The sequence below is a fragment of the Ranitomeya variabilis genome, chromosome 1 (assembly GCF_051348905.1).
Source record: "Ranitomeya variabilis isolate aRanVar5 chromosome 1, aRanVar5.hap1, whole genome shotgun sequence".
Taxonomy (NCBI): domain Eukaryota; kingdom Metazoa; phylum Chordata; class Amphibia; order Anura; family Dendrobatidae; genus Ranitomeya; species Ranitomeya variabilis.
Window position 1 is genome coordinate 1,164,146,648 of NC_135232.1, and position 12,304 is coordinate 1,164,158,951.

At 49.2% G+C, this 12,304-nt stretch overlaps 1 protein-coding gene across 1 annotated transcript in view; it reads right to left on the reverse strand.

Moving 5' to 3' along the window:
- The window catches only part of LOC143801257 (vomeronasal type-2 receptor 26-like), a 225,353-nt gene that overhangs the window by 66,782 nt on the left and 146,267 nt on the right, over window positions 1–12,304 (reverse strand). The window contains exon 3 of the mRNA XM_077281237.1: window positions 872–1,900. Coding sequence (XP_077137352.1) covers window positions 872–1,900 — 1,029 coding nt within the window. The remainder of the gene's footprint in view (window positions 1–871; window positions 1,901–12,304) is intronic.

Below are 12,304 nucleotides of genomic sequence, written 5' to 3' on the forward strand. Positions count from 1 at the left end.
CATTTAACCCTTTATTTTAGCAGCTACAGCGCTGAAATTTTGCACATACACACTACTAACATTAGTAGTGTGGAATATGCAAAAAAAAGGGGATATGAGATGGTTTACTGTATGTAATCATGTCTCATATCATGTCGGGTTTGTGCAGGAGAAATGAAAAGCCGGCAATTGAATTACCGGCTTTTCACAGATATCGCGCAGAATGAAATATAAATACAGAATATATATATGTGTCTCAATGACATATATATATATATATATATACTGTATATATGTTTTCCCGAACATTTGAGCACATAAATCCATTAGATGTTGGTTTTGCAAGCCTGCGCGAAAATCTCGCAGTACGGATGCCATACGGATTACATACGGAGGATGCCATGCGCAAAATACGCTGACACACCCTGCCTACGGATCAATATTTTGGGAACATTTCTCCGTATTACGGCCGTAGTACGGACGTATAATACGTGGCGTATTGTCTTACGCCAAGTGTGACCCCAGCCTAATAGGTGGCACTTATTGTTTCTACATTTTAGCAGGTACATTACAAGCGCTAGAGCTTGCCGAATAAACAGGGACCCGATCAAGTTCGCTCTTCTCTACTCTCCATCCCTATTACCATCACTTGGGCTCCTACATTCTCGATCTTGCTTTTATCATTATTTTCAGTTTTTCGGGGGTGTATGATTTTAATTTTGGATTTGTTCTGTCAGACTAAAACAGAAATACAGGCAATGAATTATAAAGTAAAGAAATTATGTAGATGAATTATATGTAAATATATGAGTTTACATACAGAATTCACATTGATGGTAAAGGGAATGACAGAGGCTGTATATGATCACATATAGAATATAACGCTTCTCACCTTTGCGTGTTTCCATGTTATAGACTGGGTGTTCATGTGAAGCTCTTGGCCACTGACCGCCCATGGGGTAAAATGTCCTACTTCGATATTTTGCACAACCCTAAGACCGGGATTATCAGTAAATATCCAGTTTGTTATCTTATATGAATGGACAGCTTCCCCTTGTTCATTGAAGTAATATGTAGGCTTCATTGGATCCGGTGAAGTCTTCGCCATTTGGAGGAAGCGCTGTAGCTTCCGTGTGTATTGTAGAAATCTGGTTGTGGAATTTTCTTGATATTTTTCTTTTACGAATAAGAGCATTTCATGTAGAGCTTTAGCCAGAACTTCTACTGCATAATATAATCTCGGAGAAAACCCTGATGAGAGGTAATTCCTTACACTTGGCACAGTAAACTCAACCGAACCATAATGATCGGACTCTGTCCAATTGACTGAAATGAAGGAATCTTTATCTCCATTCTCTGATATCGAATCTAATATTTTCAAAAATTCCTTATTTTGGGTTATGATGGGAATTTTCCTGTAGTTTTTCACAATGTCTTCCACAGCAGGGAAAGGTTGTGATGAAATGTCCACTACTAGACTTCCATTCAATACTGGAAAGTCTTCATCATTAATGATGTAACTGGAGACCCAGAATGGTGGAAAGATGAAAGTTTTGTCAATAAACAGAGAAGCGAAGTGCTCTATTACATTTACCTCATAAGAGAAGGTCCCACAAATGATGATGATACTGACTTTTGGATACTTAAAAACTGCTAAATTATCATACAAATCTATATTCCTTTTAAGTTTTATGGTGAAGGCCACACAGATCCCATGTTCTCTCATGTACTTTGTTAGTATCTGCAGTTCATTCTCTCCATTATCATCATCTGAGACTAAAATCCCAACCCAGGTCCAGCCAAAATGCTTCAACAGTTTGGTGATTGCCATATTGTGGATGTGGTGATTTTGTGTTGTTCGGAAAACATGTGGATAGAGGCGTCTATCAGATAAGGAGCGATCGGTGGATCCATAACTGATCTGCAAATCACAAAAAAAACAGTTTTTGGGCGACTGATTAATGTGCTGGAAAAACATCTTCATAAGTCGCAATTTGTTTTAGCAAAAAGGCAGTTTGTAGTGATCATCAAATCTTTTTGAATGGAAAAATGGTAAGAAACATTATTCCATTCACAATTACATGTTTATAGTGCAAAATAAAGAAAAAAATATATATAATGTATATACAGTGGGTACAGAAAGTATTCAGACGCCTTTACATTTTTTCACTCTTTGTTTCATTGCAGCCATTTGGTGAATACAGTAAAGTTCATTACATTAATGTCCACTCTGCACCCCATCTTGACTGAAAAAAAACAGAAATGTAGAAATCTTAGCAAATTTATTAAAAAGCAAAACTGAAATGTCACATGGCCATAAGTATTCAGCCCCTTTGCTCAGACACTCATATGTAAGTCACATGCTGTCCATTTCCTTGTGATCCTCCTTGAGATGGTTCCACTCCTTCATTGGAGTCCAGCTGTGTATAATTAAACTGATAGGACTTGATTTGGAAAGGCGCACACCTGTCTATATAAGACCGCACAGCTCACAGTGCATGTCAGACCCAATGAGGATCATGAGGTCAAAGGAACTGGCCAAGGAGCTCAGAGACAGAATTGTGGCAAGGCACAGATCTGGCCAAGGTTACAACAGAATTTCTGCAGTACTCAAGGAAGAAGTTTGTGACCACCAGAAGTCTTCCTAGACCTGGCCGTCCAGCCAAACTGAGCAATCGTGGGAAGAGCCTTGGTGAGAGAGGTAAAGAAGAACCCCAAGATCACTGTGGCTGAGCTCCAGAGATGCAGTAGGGAGATTAGAGAAAGTTCCACAAAGTCAACTATCACTGCAGCCCTCCAACAGTCGGGCCTTTATGGCAGAGTGGCCCAACGGAAGCCTCTCCTCAGTGCAAGACACATGAAAGCCCCATAGAGTTTGTTAAAAAATATATGAAGGACTCCCAGACTATGAGAAATGAGATTCTCTGGTCTGATAAAGATGAAGATAGACCTTTTTGGTGATAATTCTAAGCAGTATGTGTGGAGAAAACCAGGCACTGCTCATCACCTGCCCAATACAATCCCAACAGTGAAACATGGTGGTGGCAACATCATACTATGGGGGTGTTGCCATTGAAGGAAACATGAATGTGGCCAAGTACAGAGATATCCTGGATGAAAATCTCTTCCAGAGTGCTCTGGACCTCAGACTTGGCTGAAGGTTCACCTTCCAACAAGACAATGACCCTAAGCACACAGCTATAATAACAAAGGAGTGTGTTATGATCCGGTGACCCTGGAGCCGCATGAGACTATCTCTGGAGTAGGTGGTACCTGTACTGACCGTAACCCTAAACTGACACCACAACTAGAAGTAGCCGTGGGGTGTACCTAACAAGGCCTAGACACCTCGACACAGCCGGAGGATTAAATACCCCTAAAGTTGGAAATGGGAATTCTATCTTGCCTCAGAGCAGAGCCCCAAAGGATAGACAGCCCCCACAAATATTGACTGTGAGTTAAGAGGAAGGACGTACGCAGGCAGAAAAACAGGATTTAGCAAAAGAGGCACTTCTAGCTAAATAGAAAAGGATAGGACAGAAATCTAAGCGGTCAGTATTAAAATGCTAAAAAACATCCACAGCAGATAATACTATAATCTACATCTAACTAAAGACATAGAATGTATATCTGCATCTCCAGAGAATCCAGCATGACAGAAAAATCCAAAGTCTAAGCTGGACAAAAACACAATAAATTGCACTGAACAGTAAAGCACACTGCAAGTATGCTGCAGGGACAAAAAACCAGACACTTATCTTAGCTGAATTGATAGCAGGGCATGAGGAGCCAGACAGAGATGCAATCCCTCCAAGAACAATTGACAACTGGCAATGACTAATGAATCCTGCAGACCTAAATAGTCCATTCAGAGCTGCAATCAGCAGAGACACCTGCCCAGGATTGCAATCCAGGGACACCTGCACTACCACTAACAACCACGGAGGGAGCCCAAGAGCAGAATTCACAACAGTACCCCCCCTTGAAGAGGGGTCACCGAACCCTCACCAAAGCCCCCAGGCCGATCAGGACGAGCCAGATGAAAGGCACAGACCAAATCAGCAGCATGGACATCAGAGGCAAAAACCCAAGAATTATCCTCCTGGCCATAACCCTTCCATTTGACAAGGCACTGAAGCTTCCACCTCGAAAAACGAGAATCCAAAATCTTCTCAACCACATACTCCAACTCCCCATCAACCAACACAGGGGCCGGAGGATCAACAGAGGGAACAGCTGGTACCACATATCTCCGCAATAAAGATCTATAGAAAACATTATGGATGGCAAAAGAGGCCGGAAGGGCCAAACGAAAAGACACTGGATTGATAATCTCAGAAATCCTATAAGGACCAATAAACCGAGGCTTAAACTTAGGGGAAGAAACTTCATAGGAACATGACGGGAAGACAACCAGACCAAATCCCCAAGCCGCAGCCGGGAACCAACACACCGACGACAGTTAGCAAAACGCTGAGCCTCCTCCTGAAACAAAACCAAATTGTCCACCACATGAGCCCAAATTTGCTGCAACCTGTCAACCACAGAATCCACACCAGGACAATCAGAAGGCTCAACCTGCCCTGAAGAAAAACGAGGATGAAAACCAAAATTACAAAAGAAGGGTGAAACCAAGGTAGCCGAACTAGCCCGATTATTAAGGGCAAACTCGGCCAATGGCAAGAAAGCCACCCAATCATCCTGATCAGCAAACACAAAGCATCTCAAATAAGTTTCCAAAGTCTGATTAGTTCGCTCGGTCTGGCCATTTGTCTGAGGATGAAATGCGGAAGAAAAAGACAAATCAATGCCCAGCCTAGCACAAAAGGCCCGCCAAAACCTAGAAACAAACTGAGAACCTCTGTCGGACACAATATTCTCCGGAATACTATGCAAATGAACCACATGATGAAAAAACAACGGAACCAAATCAGAAGAGGAAGGCAATTTAGGTAAAGTGTTATGGTCTGGTGGTTAAGGAGCAACATGGGACGAGCTCTGGAGGAGGTGGTACCTGTACTGATTGCAGTTCCTGAACCTAACACAACACTAAAAGAAGCCGTGGGATGTTCCTGTCACTCCCTAGACACCTCGTCACAGCCGGAGAACTAACTACTAGTGTTGAGCGATACTTTCCGATATCGGAAAGTATCGGTATCGGAAAGTATCGGCCGATACCGTCAAAATATCGGATCCAATCCGATACCGATACCCGATCCCAATGCAAGTCAATGGGACGAAAATATCGGAATTAAAATAAACCCTTTATAAACTTGTAGGTTCATTCTACATGAAGGAAAACAACTAAGAATAATGTAGGATGTATTGGGGGACGTGGCGGAGATATTAAAGGGACAGAGGTTTAGCCCAATGTAATAGAATAGCAGGATTTTTAATTTTTTTTTAAGAAGTTCGGCGTTAGAAAGAATTTGACTATGTTATTTTTTTTTTTTTTATGTCAGATATTGATGTTTCACTACTTCCACGCCCTTCACCTTCTTTTTTACTTCTCCCACGCTTTCTTCTTAATTATCCTCATCATCAGCTTCTTTGACATCAACTTCTTCACCTTATTCATCTTCTTCTTCATCTTCTACCTATTATTTTTTGGGTTACATTGTTCATATTCTTTTTATTTTACTATTATCTTCATCATATTCAACTTCTTCATCATATTCTTATTTGTGACAGGCATTCCCGTAGTTGTTATCTATAAAAGTTTGAAGATTACACCTTCCGTTCTGCCTGTCACAAAACAGTTACATTTGTCCGCGTTCAGTTTGGCCTGCAGCATCAGGCTTTATCCAGGGGCACCACGAGGAGGAACGGACTCACCCCCATACACTGCTTAGTCTTCTTCTGCTTATAATTTACATAATATTTTTTTGCTCTGATATTTTGTGTTATGCTTAATGTCCTTCTGCTCTTTGTTCTGCAGCCTCTTGTTCTTCTGCTTCTCGGTCTTCCAGGTCGTCGTCGTCTCCAGGGTCGTCGTCTCCGGGGTCGTCGTCATCGGGGTGGTCTCCGGGGTCGTCGTCATCGGGGTGGTCTTCAGGGTCATCGTCTCCAGGGTCGTCGTCATCACGGTGGTTGTCGTCTCTGGTGTCGTCGTCATCTTAGGGGTGTTCTTCCGGGTCATCGTGTTTAGTCTCTTGAACTTGGAAATGTAGCAGAAGGTACAAGAAGGCTGAGAAAATGCCGAGAACCAGCTGATGGAACTGGAACTCGGATGGCTACCCGAAGGTCCAAGAGCCAATGGAACTACCGAGGACCAGCTGACGTTACTGGAACCCGGTTACTAAGCAGGAGGTACCCGTGCCTGAAAGCACTACCAAGGACCACCTGACGTTGGTGGAACTCGGATACCCAGAGGGAGGCACCTAAGCCAAAGGCTCTGCCCGGAACCAGCTGACGGTACTGGAACCAGGATGGGGAGCAGAAGGTACAAGAGCAAAAGACACTGCCGAGAACCAGCTGACGGTGCTGGAACCCGGATGGGTAGCCGAAGGTCCAAGAGCCAATGGAACTACCGAGGACCAGCTGACGTTACTGGAACCCGGTTACTAAGCAGGAGGTACCCGTGCCTGAAAGCACTACCAAGGACCACCTGACGTTGGTGGAACTCGGATACCCAGAGGGAGGCACCTAAGCCAAAGGCTCTGCCCGGAACCAGCTGACGGTACTGGAACCAGGATGTGGAGCAGAAGGTACAAGAGCAAGTGTCTGCGTGGCTTTTGCAGGACACGTTGCCGGCTGCACAGCAGGGGAACAGCTGGCGGTGCTGGACCCCACTGACACATTGGCGAGGTGTTTGGCTCTGTGCAGCCAGCACTTCCGGACAGCAACGAGCGGTGTTGTAGCCCGGGCTCTGCAGGGGGAGCAGAGTGTAGGCCGAAGCCTACTTGAACCAATTTCAAAGGTAACCTTTAACCCCCCCTCAGGGGTTAGAAAGTAGAAGAGCCACAGCTTATGCAGCAGTAGTGCTGCACAAGTCAAAGGTTGCTCTTTTAATTTCGCTCCTTGCACACGCTGAATGAAACACGTATAACATTTAGCCCTTTATACAGTCAAACTGTGTTGGAGGCGCGAGTTCCCTTTGTAATGAGACGCAGCACAGATGTCAAGAATCCCACCTTGGTGCTGGGTGCAGCCTCCTGAGCGTTGTTATTTGCTGTACAGGAGTCTGCGCTGTCGTGTTATCCCCTGGCCTAGCGCTGTTAGCGCTGCCCATCTTCTGACCTCATTTAATGTTGGCCGGTGCGGTTCGCGATGCCCATGAATCACAGCCCCGCAGTGTATTGACATAGTTTAAACACTGCGGGGCTGGGATTCAGGGCCTGGCGCAGCACATATGTTCGCCTCTCACACTCGGGTCCTTACACCCGCTTCAGACTGTGCGGCGTCATCTGATCCCTTATCGCATGCCACGGCCATGAAGCCGCACAGTCCGAAGAAGGCGGAAGGAGAGGAGGGACAGGCGAACTGATGCACTGATCCTGCCCATCAATCACACCCTCGCAGTCCCAATAAATAAGACACCGAGGGGCGTTGTGTGGGTCAGGGCGGCCGCAGAGGCGCAGGCAGCCAAACAATGATGCCAGAAGACGGGCAGCGCTACCAAGGGGGTTGCAGCGTGTCATTACAAAGGAAAGTCACACCACCGGGACGGTTAAATGGTCACACAGAGGACACATTGCAGACGTGTTTTCAGTTCCACATGTGCGAGGAGAATACGTTTCTGAGCCACCTTGCACACATGCAGCATTACCGCTGTACAAGGTGGCTGGATAACGTAAAAACGCCTGGGGGAGGGGGGACAGGTTCCCTTCAATTTCAGTTCTTGTGTCTGCGTGGCTTTTGCAGGACACGTTGCCGGCTGCACAGCAGGGGAACAGCTGGCGGTGCTGGACCCCACTGACACATTGGCTGGTGTTTTTCTCTGTGCAGCTAGCACATCTGGGCAAAAACTGGCGGTGTGTTAGAGCCCAGGGACAGCAGGAGGAGGAGCAGGAGGAGGAGGAGCAGGGGGAGGGGAGTGTAGGCCGAAGCCTGCACAGGCGGCAGCTTTGGGTGTGTTGTGTCTGCGTGGCTTTTGCAGGACACGTTGCCGGCTACACAGCAGGGGAACAGCTGGCGGTGCTGGACCCCACTGACACATTGGCGAGGTGTTTGGCTCTGTGCAGCCAGCACTTCCGGACAGCAACTAGCGTTGTTGGAGCCCGGGCTCTGCAGGTGGAGCAGAGTGTAGGCCGAAGCCTAATTGAACCGATTTCAAAAGTCACCTTTAACCCCCCCTCAGGGGTTACAAAGTAGAAGAGCCACAGCTTATGCAGCAGCAGTGCTGCGCAAGTCAAAGGTTGCTCTTGTAATTTTTCTCCTTGCACACGCTGAATGGAACACGTATAACATTTAGCCCTTTAGACAGTCAAACTGTGTAATGGAGGCGAGAGTTCCCTTTGTAATGAGACGCAGCACAGGTGTCAAGAATCCCACCTTGGTGCTGGGTGCAGCCTCCCGAGCGTTGTTATTTGCTGTACAGGAGTCTGCGCTGTCGTGTTATCCCCTGGCCTAGCGCCGTTAGCGCTGCCCATCTTCTGGCATCATGTAATGTCGGCCGGTGCGGTTCGCGATGCCCATGAATCCCAGCCCCGCAGTGTCTTAACATTGTTAAAACACTGCGGGGCTGGGATTCAGGGCCTGGCGCAGCACATATGTTCGCCTCTCACACTCGGGTCCTTACACCCGCTTCAGACTGTGCGGCGTCATCTGATCCCTTATCGCATGCCACGGCCATGAAGCCGCACAGTCCGAAGAAGGCGGAAGGAGAGGAGGGACAGGCGAACTGATGCACTGATCCTGCCCATCAATCACACCCTCGCAGTCCCAATAAATAAGACACCGAGGGGCGTTGTGTGGGTCAGGGCGGCCGCAGAGGCGCAGGCAGCCAAACAATGATGCCAGAAGACGGGCAGCGCTACCAAGGGGGTTGCAGCGTGTCATTACAAAGGAAAGTCACACCACCGGGACGGTTAAATGGTCACACAGAGGACACATTGCAGACGTGTTTTCAGTTCCACATGTGCGAGGAGAATACGTTTCTGAGCCACCTTGCACACATGCAGCATTACCGCTGTACAAGGTGGCTGGATAACGTAAAAACGCCTGGGGGAGGGGGGACAGGTTCCCTTCAATTTCAGTTCTTGTGTCTGCGTGGCTTTTGCAGGACACGTTGCCGGCTGCACAGCAGGGGAACAGCTGGCGGTGCTGGACCCCACTGACACATTGGCTGGTGTTTTTCTCTGTGCAGCTAGCACATCTGGGCAAAAACTGGCGGTGTGTTAGAGCCCAGGGACAGCAGGAGGAGGAGCAGGAGGAGGAGGAGCAGGGGGAGGGGAGTGTAGGCCGAAGCCTGCACAGGCGGCAGCTTTGGGTGTGTTGTGTCTGCGTGGCTTTTGCAGGACACGTTGCCGGCTACACAGCAGGGGAACAGCTGGCGGTGCTGGACCCCACTGACACATTGGCGAGGTGTTTGGCTCTGTGCAGCCAGCACTTCCGGACAGCAACTAGCGTTGTTGGAGCCCGGGCTCTGCAGGTGGAGCAGAGTGTAGGCCGAAGCCTAATTGAACCGATTTCAAAAGTCACCTTTAACCCCCCCTCAGGGGTTACAAAGTAGAAGAGCCACAGCTTATGCAGCAGCAGTGCTGCGCAAGTCAAAGGTTGCTCTTGTAATTTTTCTCCTTGCACACGCTGAATGGAACACGTATAACATTTAGCCCTTTAGACAGTCAAACTGTGTAATGGAGGCGCGAGTTCCCTTTGTAATGAGACGCAGCACAGGTGTCAAGAATCCCACCTTGGTGCTGGGTGCAGCCTCCCGAGCGTTGTTATTTGCTGTACAGGAGTCTGCGCTGTCGTGTTATCCCCTGGCCTAGCGCCGTTAGCGCTGCCCATCTTCTGGCATCATGTAATGTCGGCCGGTGCGGTTCGCGATGCCCATGAATCCCAGCCCCGCAGTGTCTTAACATTGTTAAAACACTGCGGGGCTGGGATTCAGGGCCTGGCGCAGCACATATGTTCGCCTCTCACACTCGGGTCCTTACACCCGCTTCAGACTGTGCGGCGTCATCTGATCCCTTATCGCATGCCACGGCCATGAAGCCGCACAGTCCGAAGAAGGCGGAAGGAGAGGAGGGACAGGCGAACTGATGCACTGATCCTGCCCATCAATCACACCCTCGCAGTCCCAATAAATAAGACACCGAGGGGCGTTGTGTGGGTCAGGGCGGCCGCAGAGGCGCAGGCAGCCAAACAATGATGCCAGAAGACGGGCAGCGCTACCAAGGGGGTTGCAGCGTGTCATTACAAAGGAAAGTCACACCACCGGGACGGTTAAATGGTCACACAGAGGACACATTGCAGACGTGTTTTCAGTTCCACATGTGCGAGGAGAATACGTTTCTGAGCCACCTTGCACACATGCAGCATTACCGCTGTACAAGGTGGCTGGATAACGTAAAAACGCCTGGGGGAGGGGGGACAGGTTCCCTTCAATTTCAGTTCTTGTGTCTGCGTGGCTTTTGCAGGACACGTTGCCGGCTGCACAGCAGGGGAACAGCTGGCGGTGCTGGACCCCACTGACACATTGGCTGGTGTTTTTCTCTGTGCAGCTAGCACATCTGGGCAAAAACTGGCGGTGTGTTAGAGCCCAGGGACAGCAGGAGGAGGAGCAGGAGGAGGAGGAGCAGGGGGAGGGGAGTGTAGGCCGAAGCCTGCACAGGCGGCAGCTTTGGGTGTGTTGTGTCTGCGTGGCTTTTGCAGGACACGTTGCCGGCTACACAGCAGGGGAACAGCTGGCGGTGCTGGACCCCACTGACACATTGGCGAGGTGTTTGGCTCTGTGCAGCCAGCACTTCCGGACAGCAACTAGCGTTGTTGGAGCCCGGGCTCTGCAGGTGGAGCAGAGTGTAGGCCGAAGCCTAATTGAACCGATTTCAAAAGTCACCTTTAACCCCCCCTCAGGGGTTACAAAGTAGAAGAGCCACAGCTTATGCAGCAGCAGTGCTGCGCAAGTCAAAGGTTGCTCTTGTAATTTTTCTCCTTGCACACGCTGAATGGAACACGTATAACATTTAGCCCTTTAGACAGTCAAACTGTGTAATGGAGGCGAGAGTTCCCTTTGTAATGAGACGCAGCACAGGTGTCAAGAATCCCACCTTGGTGCTGGGTGCAGCCTCCCGAGCGTTGTTATTTGCTGTACAGGAGTCTGCGCTGTCGTGTTATCCCCTGGCCTAGCGCCGTTAGCGCTGCCCATCTTCTGGCATCATGTAATGTCGGCCGGTGCGGTTCGCGATGCCCATGAATCCCAGCCCCGCAGTGTCTTAACATTGTTAAAACACTGCGGGGCTGGGATTCAGGGCCTGGCGCAGCACATATGTTCGCCTCTCACACTCGGGTCCTTACACCCGCTTCAGACTGTGCGGCGTCATCTGATCCCTTATCGCATGCCACGGCCATGAAGCCGCACAGTCCGAAGAAGGCGGAAGGAGAGGAGGGACAGGCGAACTGATGCACTGATCCTGCCCATCAATCACACCCTCGCAGTCCCAATAAATAAGACACCGAGGGGCGTTGTGTGGGTCAGGGCGGCCGCAGAGGCGCAGGCAGCCAAACAATGATGCCAGAAGACGGGCAGCGCTACCAAGGGGGTTGCAGCGTGTCATTACAAAGGAAAGTCACACCACCGGGACGGTTAAATGGTCACACAGAGGACACATTGCAGACGTGTTTTCAGTTCCACATGTGCGAGGAGAATACGTTTCTGAGCCACCTTGCACACATGCAGCATTACCGCTGTACAAGGTGGCTGGATAACGTAAAAACGCCTGGGGGAGGGGGGACAGGTTCCCTTCAATTTCAGTTCTTGTGTCTGCGTGGCTTTTGCAGGACACGTTGCCGGCTGCACAGCAGGGGAACAGCTGGCGGTGCTGGACCCCACTGACACATTGGCTGGTGTTTTTCTCTGTGCAGCTAGCACATCTGGGCAAAAACTGGCGGTGTGTTAGAGCCCAGGGACAGCAGGAGGAGGAGCAGGAGGAGGAGGAGCAGGGGGAGGGGAGTGTAGGCCGAAGCCTGCACAGGCGGCAGCTTTGGGTGTGTTGTGTCTGCGTGGCTTTTGCAGGACACGTTGCCGGCTACACAGCAGGGGAACAGCTGGCGGTGCTGGACCCCACTGACACATTGGCGAGGTGTTTGGCTCTGTGCAGCCAGCACTTCCGGACAGCAACTAGCGTTGTTGGAGCCCGGGCTCTGCAGGTGGAGCAGAGTG